The sequence below is a fragment of the Scomber scombrus genome, chromosome 5, assembly GCF_963691925.1.
Source record: "Scomber scombrus chromosome 5, fScoSco1.1, whole genome shotgun sequence".
Lineage (NCBI taxonomy): Eukaryota > Metazoa > Chordata > Actinopteri > Scombriformes > Scombridae > Scomber > Scomber scombrus.
Genome location: NC_084974.1, coordinates 33,317,319 through 33,337,808, shown reverse-complemented (window position 1 = coordinate 33,337,808; position 20,490 = coordinate 33,317,319). Strand labels below are relative to the sequence as shown.

Below are 20,490 nucleotides of genomic sequence, written 5' to 3'. Positions count from 1 at the left end.
AGTTGAATTAATCTGAATAAGTTTAATTTCATTTCATTTATCAAGTAACATTAACATTTATTAATTCATTTATTCTTTATATTAAGAAGTGTGAACTGAAATTATTTGCTATTAATGCCTTTGTCTTTCTGTTTATCCTAGGTTATTAACCTATTCTGTTACACCCCATTCATCCCCTTCTGCCCCAAAATAAAAAACTCAAGATTGAACAGAATTGAGTCCATCGTGTCCTTCAGCAGTTGATCAGCCGTTTTCAAGTTTGGGCAGAGCTGTGGTCAACAAATACACACTTCAACAGCACATAACTTGACAGTAATGCATTATTTATTTCTAACTGTTCTAATCTATTTGACCAGAATGACTCCCATGCAAGGTAAAGACTGCTTGCCATTGGCAGTGTGTTAATTCTGAGCCTGCAGCAGGAGCAGTGTACCCTGCTAGGAGAAGAGAATCATTCAATAATCAAAACTGACTTATTCCATCGTCAAGTTAAATGAAAAGTTTGTTCATGACAAAGCCATGAATGCGTGCTGCACTTATGTTTTAAACAATGTTCATGAAATGTTTGAGTTTATTAAAATTCTGTGAAATTGTAATAAAACCACTGGTTTAATTCTATTTTGTATTAAAGTCATTGTTTTTTTATTTCTTTCAATCGATTTTTAATGATATGAGGTCTTTATGTCATTTGGTGCAACCATTCATCATGTGGTGTGACCAATAATACCAATAACTGTATTAAATATCACTTTTAATATTAACCACTGATACAGTATGATTAACTGAAATGTATTTTTTAATTCTTAAAATCATTTAAAAGCAATTTACAGGAAAAATAAGTCTTACATACATTTAAGAAGTCAACTGTGACATCATAGAACATAAATATGAGATTATTATTTACAAAAACTCAAAAGACAAACAAATAATTTGTTTCTAAACACTTTAAATTACTCAAAACTTGTAAAAAGATATTTAAGCATGTTAAATAAATTCATTTATTTTAAGATAGATCATGGGTTAGGGTTAGGCACCACATGACTTTTTTAAGGTCAGTTCTAATTCATCGAGATGAAAAAACACATAAAACACCTAATTTACTATTTTAATATGAATTTATGTGAACTCAACATTCTTAATGTTTGAACTACTGCAATAGATATTCTCATTTTAGCTTTTTTTAAATTGACCTGTTGAAAATCCTGATACGTCATTGACCCTTTTATATAAGGCTTCCTTCCTTCCTTCTTCCTCCCTTCTTTCTTCCTCCCTTCTTTCTTCCTCCCTTCCTTCCTCCTTTCCTTCCTTCCTTCCTTCTTTCCTTCCCTCATTTCCTTCCTCCCTCCAAGTACTTCACACTGCTGGCCTTCTCCAGTTTGTCAAAAGAGATATATAATATAATAAAGTATAATATAAAATAAATATAATATAATACTTGGCCCCTCCTCTAAACATCCCATAATCAGGGCTAGATGATTGAAGGTCCTTCCTCTTGCTGCCATGAGCTCTGGACAGAGGTGGCTGATATTGAACTGCTAGAAGTTGGAGTTAGTGAGGGCTAACTGTGGTTGTGTTTAGGTTCCCTGTAGGAGCCTCCTGCTTATAGACTCCTTTCACTACTACGCTGGTAAGAGGCTCAGACCAGAGGCCCGTTGGAGGATCTGAACTTTACTTTGAGTCCTGTAAGTGTTAAAAACAAACAATAATAGCTGAGTGTTTCCCATATTTACTCCTGTTGTCCACTCACTCTTGGCCGGAGAGCAGCGATGAGAAATGACAGCAGACTATAACAGAGACTAACATTAGCCTCTCGCCCTCAGCTCTGTCTCACGTGTGACTGACAGCTCTACACTCCCCCTGCTGGAGCCCTGCAGTAACTACACCACGCTCCCCCTGCTGGAGCCCTGCAGTAACTACACTACCGCTCCCCCTGCTGGAGCCCTGCAGTAACTACACCACCGCTCCCCCTGCTGGAGCCCTGCAGTAACTACACCACCGCTCCTCCTGATGGAGCCCTGCAGTAACTACACCACCGCTCCCCCTGCTGGAGCCCTGCAGTAACTACACCACCGCTCCCCCTGCTGGAGCCCTGCAGTAACTACACCACCGCTCCCTCTGCTGGAGCCCTGCAGTAACTACACCACCGCTCCCCCTGCTGGAGCCCTGCAGTAACTACACCACCCCTCCCCCTGCTGGAGCCCTGCAGTAACTACACCATCGCTCCCCCTGCTGGAGCCCTGCAGTAACTACAACAACACTACAGCTGCTGTTAGATTAACATTAGAAACACAGTGAAATAACATGAAATAAATCAAAATTAATTTAGAATCAATGAAGTAAAAAAAAAAATCTAAAGTGAAATAACATAAAATAAATTAAAATTAATTTAGAATCAATTCACACATTGTGGAGACACAAACTCCGTCTAGTCGCAGCAGCTGATCCAGCTGTGATCAGGTTCACGTGACACTGCGGAGGAAAGGACGAGTCATTTCTCTCAAATCAAAGCTCCTCCTTCCTCAGGTGGTTTCCTCAGGTAGAATACAGGTGAGTGCTTACTTTCACCTGTCTGCAAACACGGAAGAGAAGCAGCGCGAGGAAGAGGTAGGCAGTGTATTAATAACAATATGATGAATATGATGTAAAGTGAGAAATGTATTTAACCCTGTAGAAAGCAGAGACATCTCTCCGTATATGCACACTGTAATGAAGCTTTCCAGAGAACTGATTGCAGATATAATGATCAGTCATCACGACATTAAGCAGGCCGCTGGTTTGGCTGCTAGTTATTAGTGATGGCGGATCGATACCTAAATATACATGTTTCCATCCTAATAGTTCATCTTTAAATAATCATTTCATCAGATTATTAAATCTAATATAATGTTCAGAGACCGGCTGTAGTTAGACACACAGGAACAAACTCAGCTGCTGGTTGCAGAAATGTGCGACGGACAGTGATGGAAAGTTCACTTCCTACATGAACTAGTTCAAAGTTCAGTTCACACATTTTAAAATGAACTAGTTCAGTTCATAGTTCATAATTCAACATGTTGAACTAGTTCATAGTTCTTTTGTTTCCAATCTGTTGCTGCGAGCTATTATTTTTCTAAATGATTGCCACAGCTCATATAGAACCACAGACAGCAATTATTTGATCAGTTTTAACACTGAAACTATGCGTCTGATTTGTAAATAGTTGTCAGTAATCATACGAAGATGCTGTATTAATGGTCTGAGGTAGAGCTGCTCTGCTGCCTTCATGTGTTTTTGCCTCCATGCTTCGCATTGTGATGGCGCATGCGGCGGTGCGACTCTGTGCTGGCTGATGTTGCCAGATTGGGTTTTATTCCCGCTACATGTTAAGGCTGTTTACGGTGTGTTTTAGCCGGGTTTTCTCTCTTGAACCAAGTTAAACTGTGAGAGAGAGCCGTTCACTAACGCCAGAATGAACGCGTTCACAATAACGTTCATCAGGCAGAAATACAGAACGATCAGTTCACGTTCACACAAAATATGAACGAGTTCGTGTGTGTGTGTGTGTGTGTGTGTGTGTGTGTGTGTGTGTGTGTGTGTGTGTGTGTGTGTGTGTGTGTGTGTGTGTGTGTGTGTGTGTGTGTGTGTGTGTGTGTGTGTGTGTGTGTGTGTGTGTGTGTGTGTGTGAGAGAGCTGCAGGGTTGAGTGGAGGTGTGTGGGGAAGTTTATTAGTGCTGTTGAACGTAACCGCTGTGAAATTATCAGAAAATAACGTTTTATTGATCTGATTCAGGCTTTCTGACTCTCTTCATTCACTCTCTAGCTCGCTCCACCACAGCTAACACAACAGCATCAGTCCATCCGGTGTTTCTGTTTAACTGGTGACTTTCTCACATTATAAGAAACGTTAGGAGGTGAATGAGTCTTCTGAACACTATTTAATTTTAGTGTAACTTAGATAGTATTTATTTAGTATTAATGTGAAAGATGAAGAGAGAACCTTTCCTGTGGTCTCGTGTGACTGACAGCTCTACGCTCCCCCTGCTGGAGCCCTGCAGTAACTACACCACCGCTCCCCCTGCTGGAGCCTTGCAGTAACTACAACAACACTACAGCTGCTGTTAGATTAACATTAGAAACACACAAAGAACTCTTCTCACAGTGCTGCAGCTGACTAAACTACATTTAAAACACAAGATATTGCCACAGCTCATATAGAACCACAGACAGCCATTATTTTATCCGTTTTAACACTGGGTTCATTGAACGCGTTCAGGCTCAACACTGACAAGTATTATTGTTTCTTTTTTTGGTATGATTTAAAATTTTAAAAACGCATCCATATCGGTATCAGGACACTAAACTCACTGATTCTAGCCTCATTTTATATTTATTGTTATAGGACCATCTCCAAGTGGAATATAGTTTGTCACAGTTTGGTTAGAGTACGGGCCTTTGTTTCTGATCCTTTTTCTTTACTTTCACTTTCTTTGTCTTTTCTTGTCATTATTTAAAGCGGGCTTGGTGCAGTTCTTGAGCTCTATCTAAATCATCAGGAGTTATGAGCTCCATATAAATTCAGAGTTGTCCTTTTTGTGTGTTTCTAGTATAACACTGGTTGCCTGTATTTCAGTGGATACTTGCTTATGATGTGTGATCTTCTGAGAGTGTACTGCTGTTTTCTTTTCTATATTTTTTGTGTTCAAAGCTTTATTAGGAGCCTCCATTCCTGCCTGTGTATTTCAGCTGCAAGTATCAAGTGATTTAGTCAGTGCTGCATGTTTTTAAAGTGTTACTGAGCAGTTAGCTGTTCATGTGAACTCTGTCACACTATTAATAATAATAATGTACATTGATATTAATATTACTACTGTACTGCCCATTGTTCCACTATGACAGCACTATGTAAACTTTCACTGACTGCTAATACTATAAAATGAGTTATATGAGTATGAACATGTAATATACAGTAGGGGAGACTGGGGTAAGTTGAGCCAAAGAGTCATTGAGCCACCCCTTGTTGCTAGGAAACGGTAAAAAACATTGATCATGTGACCAAATATTTAGGAGGAAGGCATCATTTCATGGAGTCTGTGAAGGTAAGAACCACATGGGTAAAGAGGTTAGATCTTTATTTCCAAAAAAACATTTTTCACTCTTGAAAGTGAATTTAGTCTATCATAAGTTTCATGAGAACCATGTGTTTAAACCAAAATAGATAATTTTAAATTAATTGTGGTATCTATGAGCTACAACATGAGGTCATAAACCTAGCATAACAGTGCACCGTGTTAGCTGTGGGGACTAATAAAGTCACAATGGTAGCTCTGGGGTAAGTTGAGCCGGTGGGTTGGGGATAGATGGAACAAGAGGAAGATGGAGGGAGGAGTTTAACGAAGATGGATAGAAGAGAGGATAGATAGAGGAAGAAAGGAAATAAGATGAGAGGATGAGAGTTTCAGTTCAGATTGTTCAAATGTGTTACTAGTCCATAACTGACCACAGCTGTTAATGTTCTCTTCCCAAGCGCACTTTAAGGCATTCTCATGGTTAAATGTTTTTTTTACAAAACAGCCGTTTAGCAATAATATGCAATAATAATTTTTAACCACTTTTTTTGGACATGCTATATTATCGAAACAGTTATTTTTATACTCATTCTGATTGAACGGATGCACAACATCCTGAAATATATGCAACTATGATTGCCTTGATGTAGTGATCCTAAATATGAAAAATGGCTCATCTTACCCCAGTCTCCTCTATGTACTCCATATAATATAAAGATTAGAATCATCTTTTGGGTCATTTTCATCACAGCACCCTGCTGGTTGTAATGAATGAGCATGTTGTTGTGTTTGTGTGAAGGTGTTTCTCTGCTATGGATCAGTGTGAGGACAGAGAGGAGGGAGTCCCTCCCTCTAAAAGCTCTCTGTGTGGGGAACATGACAGCCAGACCAAAGCTCAGAGGTGAGATGAGGATCTCTAACTGTCCATCACTGTTCTCCACTCACATCACTCCACTATCATTATTCACACTCACTGTCACATCTGACACTCAACTACTGAATAATAAGTCACAATAACTCAGAATGAACTACTAACTTTGTGAGTTAACAAAGAGCTCAACCACTGATTAGTCAACTAATCAACTAAGATGAGACAGCATCTTTCATCAGATGACATTTTGATGAACAGGAGAACGTTTCTCATCCACTGTCTTCTTACTGATTTTCATTCTGCTTCTAAAACTTCAGCTGCTGACAGTCTGCTCAAAATTCATCTTTTTAAACTCTTTGATTTGTTGTTTGTTTGTATCAGGATGCAGCAGCAGAGAGCAGACTCTCCTGAACCCAGCTGTGTGTCCATGAAGAGTGACTGGTCTATGCCTCGTCCTATTAACTTTAAAGATGGACAACCTGCTGATGGAAGGTAAGAATGCAATAATGGTTGGTTGGCTATTTGGGCTGAATAAACCTCCTGTGTTATGTGGGGCGGAGCAGGTGAACCAGGCACAAACACCACAGACAGGTTCAATGGAAACAGTTTTAATGCTCAGAAACCAACAGACAGGCTTACAGACCATAAAGGGAAAGCAGTTCAAATAAGGTTGAAACCAGCAGGAACAGGTAACAAGAGGAACAGGTAACAAGAGGAACAGCATCTCATCATGATACAGGTTGATGGTCTACCTGCTGGGCATTGCTGCCTGACGCACCTCCTCCGGTGCCTTTTATGCTGGTCTGCTCCTAAGAACACCTCTGAGGGCCTAAGCGGGTCATCAGCTGGGGACCACCAGTCATGGATGTTTCGCTCCTTTAACCCCAGTACATCTCCTGGTGGCGGAGCAATGGCAGGGATCTCCCCCTGCTGATGCCCTAGGTGTTGTCCAGCCCCCAACTCCTATGCTTCCTCATTAGCCACAGCCAGAAGCTGCCTTTCTCCGCCTCCTCAGCCAGTTCTTTGATGGCTTTCCGATGCCCCCCTCCTGTGCATCCCATGTCACGGAGTAGGCGAACAGTTGAGGAGTCGACAAATCCCCGACACCCCACGTCGACAGGGCACGTAATGGCCTCCCAGCCTGCCTCCCTGAACTCCGCCACCAGACCTGCATACTTGGACCGCTTCCGCTCGTTGGCAGCCTCTATACCCTCCTCCCACGGGACAGTGAGCTCCACCAGCAGGACCGTCTGCGAGCCTCTGACCACACGACTAGGTCCGGCCGGAGCGATGTTTCAACAATCTCCCTGGGGAACTGCAGCTGTTTCCCCAGGTCGGCCCTCATGGTCCACTCACTTCCGGGTGAGAGGAGTTTTGCTGTATTTCTCTGCCGGGGGGGGGGCAGAGAAATACTGTTCTCTCCAGCCCTCGCGAACAGGATGGGATGTCTCACTGGAGCAGAAGGTCTGCTGTTTGCCTCCTGTCTGCACGACTCTGCCACCTCTGCCAATTTCCTCAGCACAAGATCGTGTCGCCACCTGTATCGGCCTTGGGACTACGCTGTCCTGCATCCCGACAGGATGTGCTGGAGGCTAACATTGATCTTGTTGCACAGGGGACAGGTTTGTTCTGCAAAGAACAATTGGTGGAGGTTTCGGGGACAAGGTAGGGTGTCGTATGTGGATCTGATCAGGAAACTGAGCCTCGCTTGGGGGATCTTCCACAGGTCAGACCAAGACATGAGCCTGTCTGTGACGTCCAACCTCCTTGCCGGCTCTGAGACACCACCTTGATGTTCAGGCGTTCCTGCTCAGTCTTTGCCACTCCTGCCACCACCATGGCTTTCCGCCTCTCCTTGGATGCCTTCGACCAGAACAAGGGGGTCTCGCCCTTCCCGAGGCCTGTTCGATTCTCCTGGAATCTGCTGACTACCTCAAGGTGCTTCAGCCTGCCGATTGCCATATCGACCTCTTCCTTATTTGGGTGCCCGCTGCTCTCACCAGCTGGTCAGTGGATTCCCTCAGCTCCAGCACCATCCGGGCCTTCTCCTGCTTGTATCGCAAGCTGATGGATCGAAGTGGCAGTTGCAGCGTGTTCCTGCCAAAAAGGCCTACATCTGAGAGGCATCTCGGCAGCCCCAGCCACTTCCTGATGAACAAGTTTGCAAACCCGTCTATCTTGCTTGCCACTGAGGAGGGGATGTCGCTCATCTTCAGAGGCCACATCACCCTTGGGTACAGTATGAACAGGTAACTCCATACTTTACTTTTACTTGCCGGGGAGCTGGCTCTGGTTGATCTTAGCCAGGCCGTTTGCAATTTTCTTCCTCACCGTCTCCCCCATCTGCCTGTCAGAGAGCTCTGCTGTATAAGTTCGGCCCAGGCAACAACGGGATCTCCTCACCGCCTACGACAAAGATGGTCTGATCGCTTCTGATCCCTTTCCTGAGGGACAGACTGCGCGATTTGAAGGGTGTGATTACATCATAATCTAGTGTCTAGAATGAAAGAAAATGAGTGAGAGCAGTATATGTAGTGAGGAGCTGATGAGGGAATTACACAGTGGCAGCAGGTGAGCAGGTGGGTTTGAAACTGAAGGCGGGACAGAAACAGACAGGACAACACAAACAGAGCTTAAACAGGAATCATGACAGTCGCCCCCTCAAGGAACAGCTCCCAAATGTTATTGAGAATATTGACTTGCCGGCCCTCTCCAATGGAATTGATGACTTCCCTAGCAGAGAAAATGGAGCCACCACAGATGAACCAGTATCTCACTACAATGATGGACTTCATGGACTGCTAAATACTCTTGCACCTCTGAAAACCAGATCTGTTTCTTTAACCCACTCTGCTCCTTGGTTCACACCAGCACTACGCCAGCTCAAAACTAAAGGCCCTCGATTGGAGCGCCTCTATGCAAAAACCGGCCTTGCAGTTCACAAAGAAATGTATTATAATCACATACTTCAATACAAGGATGCTCTTTCTTCAGCCAAGACCACATACTACTCAACCTTAATCAGGACAGCTGATGGGAACACTAGAGCCTTATTTTCAACTCTCAACAATATTCTGAAACCTCCTGACGCTCTGCCATCTCACTTACTCACAGTCGCACAGTGTGATGCCTTCATGACCTTCTTCAATGCCAAAATTGAAAATATCCACCAGACACTGACTGCTTCAAATAACTCTGCATCCTCTCCGCACTCTTGGCCTACATCGTCCTTTAGCTTTCCGCTCGCCAGCTTCACACTGCCAACTGTCTCTGAAATAACTGGTCTCATTCATAAATCCAAGCCATCTACCTGCGAGTTAGACCCCCTACCTACCCACCTGGTAAAAATCTGCCTACCTGCCCTATCCGCGTTAATAACCGACATCATTCATTCCTCACTGACTACTGGTGTTGTCCCAGCATCACTAAAGACTGCTGCAATAACACCAACACTCAAGAAACCTGGCGCTGATCCGAATCATTTGAACAACTTCCGACCGATCTCAAACCTGCCATTTCTCTCCAAAATTCTAGAAAGAACTGTTGCAGCCCAGCTCCACACCCACCTATCCGACAATAAACTCTATGAACAATTTCAGTCTGGCTTCCGTCCCCTTCACAGCACCGAGACAGCACTAGTGAAAATCACCAATGACCTCCTGATGGCATCTGACTCTGGACTTCTCTCCATTCTGGTTCTCCTCGACCTGAGCGCAGCTTTTGACACTGTCTCCCACGAAATCCTCCTGGACAGGTTATCCTCCATTAGAATCACTGACATCCCTCTGGCCTGGTTCCGATCATATCTCTCTGGCCGCACACAGTTTGTTCAACTTAAGAACCTGAGATCCGGCTCCTCCCCAGTCTCTAGTGGTGATCCCCAGGGCTCTGTCCTTGGCCCCTCCTGTTCATTATTTATCTTCTGCCTCTTGGTCATATTCTCAGGAAATTTGACATTCAATTCCATTGTTACGCTGATGATACCCAACTCTATCTTTCCACTAAGCCTTCTTCCACTCTGCCACCCATCGCCCTATCGGATTGCTTACTGGAAATTAAATCATGGCTCTCACTCAACTTTCTTAAACTCAACGGCGAAAAAACTGAGGTCCTCCTCATTGGTACCAGATCTACCCTAGCAACACTCAACACTTTCTCCATGTCCATTGACAATTCCACTGTTCCTACATCCCCTCAGGTAAAGAGCCTGGGTGTTATCCTGGACAGCACATTATCTTTCGAAGCCCACATCAATAACGTTACTCGGACTGCATACTTCCATCTACGGAACATCAACCGCCTCCGTCCCTCACTTTCACCAACCTGCACCGCTATCCTGGTAAACACCCTGATCACATCCCGTCTGGACTACTGTAACGCTCTCCTCTTTGGTCTTCCGTGGAAATCTCTTCACAAACTCCAGCTGGTCCAGAACGCAGCCGCCCGTATCATTACCAGAACTCCCTCTATTGAACACATCACTCCTGCCCTGCAGCTCCCTATCAAATCCCGCATTGACTTTAAGATTCTACTCCTCACTTACAAGATCCTTCACAACCTGGCACCATCATATCTCTCTGAACTTATTCACATCTACATACCCTCCCGAACTCTCCGATCCTCCTCCGCCAACCAGCTCTCTGCCCCATCTGCCAACTTAACTACCATGGGGTCAAGAGCTTTCAGCCGATCTGCCCCCCGCCTTTGGAACTCTCTCCCACCAGACATTTGCACTTCGGACTCTGTTTCCACCTTTAAATCCCACCTGAAAACGCAGTTATTCAGAGTGGCATACTCTGTCTCACACTAACTATGCAATCATGTTCTTGCTTATTTTTTGCACTGATGCACTTTATAGTCACATTCATATTTATTTCTTTATCTTTGCACTAATATTTACCTAATTTTTTATTGTTTGATGTACTGTTGTCGTGTTTTGTGCCTTGTAAGGTGTCCTTGAGTGCTTTGAAAGGCGCCTTTAAATAAAATGCATTATTATTATTATTTAATGTCCCTCCAGGCTGAGACTCAGTGAAGCCGGGGAGCAGAGACTCAGTGAAGCTGGACAGCAGAGACTCGGTGAAGCTGGGCAGCAGGGACTCGGTGAAGCTGGGCAGCAGAGACTCAGTGAAGCTGGGCAGCAGAGACTCAGTGAAGCTGGGCAGCAGTTCTTTGGTGTTAACTACATGCTATTTTCACTTCTTTATTCATATCAGGATGCAGCAGCAGAGAGCAGACTCTCCTGAACCCAGCTGTGTGTCCATGAAGAGTGACTGGTCTATGGATAATCCTATTAGCTTTAAAGATGGACAACCTGCTGATGGAAGGTAAGAATTCAACATCCAGTAATCAGAGCAGCATTTACAGGAGTTCATTTTGTCATCATGACAGAACATCTTTAATAAGCTGAGTGCAGATTTGAGTCATTAAATGTCCTTAAACGTGACGTTTTCTCCACAGAGTTCAGCAGCAGAGCTCAGAGGTTCCCAGTGATCAGTCTGCACAGCAGCATCAAACACAGCTGGACTCCATATTTATGGTGTGTACATGTACAAACACACCTTTTACTATTAACTCCATCAACCACAGATGAAATACTAAAGTAGCATTCAGGTCCTAACAGTGTCCATGCTGCTCTGTTTAGACCAGCAGGCCTTCAGACTGACACATGAATCACATGTTGTGTTCTACCAGTTTAAATATGTTCACTTTATTTTTCTGTTCCAGCTGCTGGAGGAGAACATCGTCACTTTTGTGAAGAACGAGCTGAAGAGAGTCCAGAGGGGTCTGAATCTAGATTACCCAGAATGCTTAGAGAGTCAGAGTGAGGATGAGGAGGTGTTGGATGGTGAGGAGGAAGAGCACAGGAGGAGCAGCAGCGAGGCATTTCTGAAGATCACAGTGCACTACCTGAGGAGAATGAAGCAGGAGGAGCTGGCTGAGCGTCTGCAGAGTAAGAGGATTTTAACAGATTTAACATGATGGAGAGGAAATGGAGGCAACATGGGAGAGGTTTATATTTAAAACTCTGCTGTAAATATGCTGCACACATCTGCATCAGATCAGAGGCTGTTTGTCCTCCACTGATGAGCTGAATGAAACTGATGATAGGGCTGGGCAAAACGATTATTTTTGTAATCGATTAATCTAACGATTAATTTTTTCGATTCGAATTTGATTCGATTATTTTCCCATTATTTGACTTATATAGCAATTTTATATATGCTAATTTATGTATCTCACTGAAAAAAACACAAATTTCTTCATTCCAACTTCAATCCAAATTTTATTGTGGTTACCAAAAATTACCAAATTCCAAAATAAAATTCAACTGATGAAAACAATAGTACAATCTGACGCCACAGGTAACATTTGACAAAAAATAAAATGAAATAAAATAAAATACTTTCAATAAATAAAACTGTTGTGCAAGAATCAAGAACATGTTATCAACATAAAATAAATAAAATATAAAGTGCTCTTCATTCACAGTAACATAGACTCTGCCTTTTCACTCAAGAATACTGTGTGTAGTGTGTGTGTTTAATCCAAGACATTATGTAGTCATGCATTGGAGTGGAGGAATGTTAGCATTTCAACATGCTCAGCTGTCAGGCTTGCCATTTTTTTGGTGACAATGTTTCCAGCAACTGAAAAAAGCCTTTCAGATGGTGTTGATGTGGCAGATACAGCCAAATACGATTTGTCTAAAGCAGACAGTGTGGGGAATCTTGTTGCATTATCCTTCCACCATTTAAGGGGGTCACTGTCCCTTGGGATAGGGTTTTCCCCAAAATACAACAGCATCGCCATCGTAGTTTTATGATAAGCCATCTCCATTTTACACAGCTGACAAATGACAGAATGGCCTCCTTTTACGGAAAAATAGTCCCATACCTTTGAATTACGAGTTCGTTTTTTACATTGATCTGAGTCAACTGACTCACTGGTGTTGCTGCTGCTGCTACCGCTACTCGCTGCCGCCATTTTTTTTTTTCAAACAATGCACCGACGCACAGTTTTTGCGTCGACTTATTTTTTGCGTCAACGTAATCCATGATGTTGACGCTTAGCCCCAGCCCTAACTGATGGAAGAGGAAAAACTACACAGACACACTTACATGTTCAGATTTCTAGACTTTCTGTAGGATCCACTCACTGATTTCATTTGTTGTTTGTTCATTCAGGAACTCTTACTGCAAAGTGTCGACGTAAACTCAAGTCTAACCTGGAGAAGAAGTTCCAGTGTGTGTTTGAGGGGATCGCTAAAGCAGGAAACCCAACCCTTCTGAATCAGATCTACACACCGCTCTACATCACAGAGGGAGGGACTGCAGAGGTCAATGATGAACATGAGATCAGACAGATTGAAACAGCATCCAGGAAACCAGACAGACTAGAAACAACAATCAGACAAGAAGACTTCTTTAAAGCCTCACCTGGAAGAGATGAACCAATCAGAACAGTGATGACAAAGGGAGTGGCTGGCATTGGGAAAACAGTCTTAACACAGAAGTTCACTCTGGACTGGGCTGAAGACAAAGCCAACCAGGACATACACTTCACATTTCCATTCACTTTCAGAGAGCTGAATGTGCTGAAAGAGAAAAAGTACAGCTTGGTGGAACTTGTTCATCACTTCTTTACTGAAACCAAAGAAGCAGGAATCTGCAGGTTTGAAGAGTTCCAGGTTGTGTTCATCTTTGACGGTCTGGATGAGTGTCGACTTCCTCTGGACTTCCACAACACTGAGATCCTGACTGATGTTACAGAGTCCACCTCAGTGGATGTGCTGCTGACAAACCTCATCAGGGGGAAACTGCTTCCCTCTGCTCACCTCTGGATAACCACACGACCTGCAGCAGCCAATCAGATCCCTCCTGAGTGTGTCGGCATGGTGACAGAGGTCAGAGGGTTCACTGACCCACAGAAGGAGGAGTACTTCAGGAAGAGATTCGAAGATGAGAAGCAGGCCAGCACCATCATCTCCCACATCAAGACATCACGAAGCCTCCACATCATGTGCCACATCCCAGTCTTCTGCTGGATCACTGCTACAGTTCTGGAGGATGTGTTGAAAAGCAGAGAGGGAGGAGAGCTACCCAAGACCCTGACTGAGATGTACATCCACTTCCTGGTGGTTCAGTCCAAACTGAAGAACGTCAAGTATGATGGAGGAGCTGAGACAGATCCACACTGGAGTCCAGAGAGCAGGAAGATGATTGAGTCTCTGGGAAAACTGGCTTTTGAGCAGCTGCAGAAAGGCAACCTGATCTTCTATGAATCAGACCTGACAGAGTGTGGCATCGATATCAGAGCAGCTTCAGTGTGCTCAGGAGTGTTCACACAGGTCTTTAAAGAGGAGAGAGGGCTGTACCAGGACAAGGTGTTCTGCTTCATCCATCTGAGCCTTCAGGAGTTTCTGGCTGCTCTTCATGTCCATCTGACATTCATCAAGTCTGGAGTCAATCTGCTGGCAGAACAACAAACAACATCTTGGTCTGAAGTGTTCGGAGGCCAGTCAGCACGTTTCTACCAGAGTGCTGTAGACGACGCCTTAAAGAGTCCAAATGGACACCTGGACTTGTTCCTCCGCTTCCTCCTGGGTCTTTCACTGCAGACCAATCAGACTCTCCTACGAGGTCTGCTGACACAGACAGCAAGTAGCTCACAGACCAATCAGAAAACAGTCAAGTACATCAAGAAGAAAATCAATGAGAATCTGTCTGCAGAGAGAAGCATCAATCTGTTCCACTGTCTGAATGAACTGAATGATCATTCTCTAGTGGAGGAAATCCAACAGTCCCTGAGATCAGGAAGTCTCTCCACAGATAAACTGTCTCCTGCTCAGTGGTCAGCTCTGGTCTTCATCTTACTGTCATCAGAAAAAGATCTGGATGTGTTTGACCTTAAGAAATACTCTGCTTCAGAGGAGGCTCTTCTGAGGCTGCTGCCAGTGGTCAAAGCCTCCAACAAAGCTCTGTAGGTGCACACAGAACTATCCAGATTAATGTAGATTCATCTTTGCTCAATGAAGAAAAGTAATGTTTGTGATTCTTTTGTTCTGCTGATTCTTCTCCAGGTTGAGTGACTGTAACCTCTCAGAGAGAAGCTGTGCAGCTCTGTCCTCAGTTCTCAGCTCCCAGTCCTCTAGTCTGAGAGATCTGGACCTGAGTAACAACAACCTGCAGGATTCAGGAGTGAAGCAGCTTTCTGCTGGACTGGAGAGTCCACACTGTGGACTGGAAACTCTCAGGTCAGTTTTATTACTGTTTATATAAAGTCATATTTTTGGCTTCTCCTCAGTTTCTAGTTTAAATGAAGAGTTTATGATAAAAAAGATTTAGTGTACTGTCTGAGCTGAAGTGATGTAACATCAATACAACAAGTATACAGTAAGTAAAACTCCTTCCATTTCCTTGCATTAATTCATGAAAGTCTAATATAATGGAATTAATAACAGAAAATATACAACACAGAATTACTGTCATGTTCTCTACATGCAGGTGAAACTAAAAAGCAGATCTGCTGCTCAGAAAATGTTTCAGATTTTCTTTTGTCGTGTAACATACAAATTAAATGTTTAAACACTGAATAAAATTAAATTATAATTAGGGCCGGGACTTTAACGAGTTAATTAAGATTAATTAATTACACAATAATTACTGCGTTAAAAAATGGACGCATTTTAATCACACTTATTTTTACACCGCGGAACGTTTCTCACTGGATGAGTTTCAGGCAGACCGATTATACTGGAGCACCAACTAGCGTTAAAGGAGATAGTGGGGGTCTCCAGGAAGTTAACTGGTTTAGAGTGGCAAGGTATGATGAGTGTGTCCCGATTAAAGAACACGGATACAGATGTACGGAGTTATCTGCTTTATTACAGCTGTGGTCCTTATACATTCACACACAGCAGGAAATCAGGGCAATAAGGATGCAAGATGCAAAAAGGCAAGGGAAAAAACGTCAGCTCTCTAGCGCATGGAGAAGGAGAATTGCATAGGTGTGGTGCGTTCAAGAACGTCGGTAAAACTCAGCTGCATTCAATAACGTAGGACAAATGAAACCTAAAATGCAAACAGACTATAAACAGGTAAATATCACTCAAAACAATGTGGGCTTTCTAACAAGCGTAGTTCAGACAACAACAAACCACAGTGAACATGAAAGTAGCTGATGAGACTGCTTTGGTTGGCCCCGTGGATGGGAGTGTGGAAAAGAGCATGGTTGTGTGCAAGCTATGCAACAAGGAATTCACATATCACCGCAGCACATCGAGCCTCAAGTATCACCTCAATGCAAAACATATAGCAGCTAGCATGGAAGCTAGTGTGGTAGCTAGCTAATTTCTGAAATGTACTATATTTCTAAATATGCTATTGCTACACTTAATGGCAAAAATTGCACTGGTCTGTTGGACTTGAACAAAAATAAACAATATTTGTGTTGCTTAAGCTTATGTATTCAGTCATTATTCAATGGTATACTAAAAATCCATGTGAAAAAAATTACTTCTCACTGTTCTCAGGTCAAATATTTATATGCGGTTAAAATACGATTAATTTCGATTAATTAATTATAAAGCCTCTAATTAATTAGATTAATTTTTTAATCGAGTCCCGGCCCTAATTATAATATGACGGAAGACATTAAGTTGCCTAATTAAATGAGTGTGATCACACAGTGAACATTGTTGGAATGCAAAATAAGAACTAAGTTAAAACATCAGTACATTTCTCTGAAATCTTCTTTAGATATTCTGTGGGACAATATTTAACTTTAAAGGCATTTCTTCTGCCAACATAAATCAGAATGCAGCCTCCAGCAGGAACATGTGCTTTCTCTCCTACTAACCTAAAATGTATCTGCATGACACCAACATACAGCAGGGGGCGCTGAGTGTAAACCTAAAGGCCTGATAGACAAAATACTGTTTATCTCATTAGATGAAGTGTTGTGTGTGTTCAGTCTGTCAGGATGTCTGATCACAGAGGAAGGCTGTGCTTCTCTGGCCTCAGCTCTGCGCTCCAACCCCTCCCATCTGAGAGAGCTGGACCTGAGCTACAATCATCCAGGAGACTCAGGAGAGAAGCTTCTGTCTGCTGGACTGGAGGATCCACACTGGAGACTGGACACTCTCAGGTATGGACAGACAGGTGGACACTCTCAGGTATGGACAGACAGGTGGACACTCTCAGGTATGGACAGACAGGTGGACACTCTCAGGTATGGACAGACAGGTGGACACTCAGTCATGGACAGGTGGACAGTCTCAGGTATGGACAGACAGGTGGACACTCTCAGGTATGGACAGGTGGACACTCTCACGTATGGACAGACAGGTGGACACTCTCAGGTATGGACAAATGGACAGACACTCTGACTAGCTGAGGGACTCTGGTTCATTTTTAATGGTGGATATGAAGCTCATTGTGTCTTTGTCTCTTCCTCCAGGATGGACCATGGTGGACTGCAGAGACTGAAACCTGGTCTGAGGAAGTGTGAGTGTGTTTTCAGTTTGATTCATGAGAACTTTGAGAAAAACTGGATGAAATATGTAAAAGAAGTGAAAAAAGTTCAAAATGATGGAAAATGTGTTTTGTCAGAAATGGGCGTGGCCTAAACTGACATTTATCTTGAACCAATGAATCCATGAAACAGTTTGTCACAGTTCAGGAGTTAAAAGAAAAATGTTTTATAAATGTCCACATGGTGGCGCTACCTGCTCCAAAATTTCCCTCATGTCTCTCCTGCAGATAAAGTTCATTCATTCATACTGACTTCAGCTGTTTGGAGCATTTGGACAAAAATGTGTTTGTAACAGACGACAGTTTGAGATAAAAATAATCAGTGGCGGCTGGTGAAATACTTTGTTGGGGGGGGGGGGCGCAGTTTGGTGGGGTGGTCCTAGGGTTAGTGTCAAACAAACCGTAGCACCACTTCATACCGCAGAATAAAAATTTAAAAAAGAAAGAAAGAAAGGAAAGCCAATCTAAAAACAACACAACACACTGTAATGGTGCCTAAACACAGCCGGTAGTACAACTTTAACATAACTTCTCAATGACTCTCTGGTTAAAGTCAGTCACCAGTCTCTTTTCCATTGACAGCATGGCCAGTGCCTCTCCTGGGTCATCGTGTTTCTGAGAAAAGTTTGAATTCTTTTCATGGTTGAGAAGCACTTCTCAGCTTGTCCCAGTATGGTATCTCTGACCCACAGAGACAGGAATAAAACATTATAATCAGACATGACAAAATGTCCATTTCACTCACATCACCTAAAGTTACCAACAGTTAAAGCAAAGTTACTAATAAGTTAATGTGCTTAAAAAGAGACACCACCAGATATATTTTAGTTATTGTGTCATCAACTAGGTGCACTTTTAGCCTTAATAGAAAGCCTAATAAAAAGTTATTAAAAACTCACCTAACACAGTCTCATAAGTTTAAATAGTTTGTCTAGTTTTAAGATCTGTAAGAGGACAAACTTAGATTACAAGACAAATTGTTAATTTTGTACATTTTTCTGACCTGTGTTGAACAAATGTCATTTCCACCACATCTCAATATACAACTGTTATTTAATTATAAATAACTTTACCACTCTAGATTCTTCTGAGACCCTTTTTGTAACAATTTTACCAGTTTTTCTATAATGTACAATAATCATACATCTGTCCAATCACAGTAGATTAAAAACATAAAACAACAATTCGCTGCCAATAAAAGTGGGCGTGTCCTGGAAGACTGAAGGAAGCCAATCAGAGAGCAGCCTCAGGTCACGTGCTTGTGAAGGGTTTACATTGACTCTCATTGGCATCAATTTATAATGAATGCTGACAGGTGCTGAGAGACTAACAGCTGCATTTTACAAGCTAATACGTTTTATTTCATAATTTTATGTTTTGTTTTTTGTGTTAATGTTTATTTTCAGACATAAACGAACAATTTCAAATCCAAAAGGAAAAAAGCAAATCAACCAAGAATGAAACAAATAAAAGAAGCAAACAATGACATTCTTCTGTCAGTAACTGAGCCTGAAAAGGAGCAGGATGAAGTTTACACTTATTTAATTCCTGCCTCTAATTCACAACTTACATTTCTGTACCTGTGTTCCTGTGTAGTATATAGAAATATATTATCATTAATATTATTATCACTATCATTACCGTCTATATCACCATTATTATCTACTCGTAGTATTACCGTTATTGTCATTATTATTATTACCATCATCATCATCATCATCATCATCATTGCCACCATTGTCACTTTCATAAATGTTATCACCATTAACTCAAAGTGATACAAATAATAGTACACAAAGGACCAAGTCCATTGTCATCCACTCATTTTTGGACACAACCAAATCACATATAATACACATACATATAAATATACATATATAATAATACCATCAGACGCAGCTGGAATCAAGTTTCACTTTGAAAAACATTCTCATCTAAAGGTCCACTTACTCTGTATGTCCAAAGCTTTCAGTCACATCTCATGGTCTTCCTCGGTGATGGAGGGTCTCAGTTGTCATGGAGACGGTTTAAGTTTGAATGGTTTCAGTAAAGTAGTTAATAAATCAACAGATGATAAACTGCAGCTGTATTGTGTCTCGTTCTCTCCATCAGATGCCTGTGAACTGGAACTGGATCCAAACACAATGAACACAAACCTCAAACTGTCTGATAACAACAGGAAGGTGACACGTGTGAAGGAGGATCAGTCATATCCTGATCATCCAGACAGATTTGACTACTGGCCTCAGCTGCTGTGTAGAAATGTTCTGACTGGTCGATGTTACTGGGAGGTCGAGTGGAGAGGAAGAGTTAATATATCAGTGAGTTACAGAAGAATCAGAAGGAAAGGATACAGTGAAGACTGTAGGTTTGGATGGAACGATCAGTCCTGGAGTCTGTTCTGCTCTGATGGTGGTTACTCTGTCTGGTACAATAAAAGTGAAACACCCATCTCCTCCTCCTCCTCCCCCTCCTCCTCCTCCTCCTCCTCCTCCTCCTCCTCCTCCTCCTCCTCTTTCTCTAACAGAGTAGCAGTGTATGTGGACTGCCCTGCTGGCACTCTGTCCTTCTACAGAGTCTCCTCTGACACACTGATCCACCTCCACACCTTCAACACCACATTCACTCAACCTCTGTGTGCTGGGTTTAGAGTCTGGTCTGGTTCCTCAGTGTCTCTGTAGGAGGAGCAGTGAGGAGCAGTGAGGAGTAAAGAGGAGTAAAGAGGAGCAGTGAGGAGCAGAGAGGAGCAGAGAGGAGCAGAGAGGAGCAGAGAGGAGCAGAGAGGAGCAGAGAGGAGTAGAGAGGAGCAGTGAGGAGCAGTGAGGTATTTGTAACTCTTTCTAAAATATGGAACAAATGAAGCTTTTCAATGGCTGGTATGTAGTTGCCATATTTGGATATCATGTGGTATGACCTCAAGAAAACAATAAATATTACGTTATTCTACAAATATATATTTTGATTATAAATTTCATAGTGACCTTTTGTGGCAAGCTAGCTTGTTTTATTTTGGTGGTCAATTATGTGCCTGTAAATGTTG

The 20,490-nt window shown here is 42.6% G+C and overlaps 1 protein-coding gene across 1 annotated transcript; it reads left to right on the top strand.

The window, feature by feature from the left end:
- Window positions 1–5,294: 5,294 nt before the first annotated feature.
- Window positions 5,295–20,252, top strand: LOC133981086 (uncharacterized). Its single transcript, XM_062419972.1, has 11 exons — window positions 5,295–5,308; window positions 6,897–7,278; window positions 7,436–7,581; window positions 7,717–7,854; window positions 7,920–8,165; window positions 10,937–11,019; window positions 14,781–14,898; window positions 14,999–15,172; window positions 16,891–17,064; window positions 17,377–17,423; window positions 19,563–20,252. Exons 1-11 carry the CDS (start codon window positions 5,295–5,297, stop codon window positions 20,129–20,131), a joined length of 2,091 nt encoding a protein of 696 aa, XP_062275956.1. The 3' UTR covers window positions 20,132–20,252.
- The last annotated feature ends 238 nt before the right edge of the window (window positions 20,253–20,490 follow it).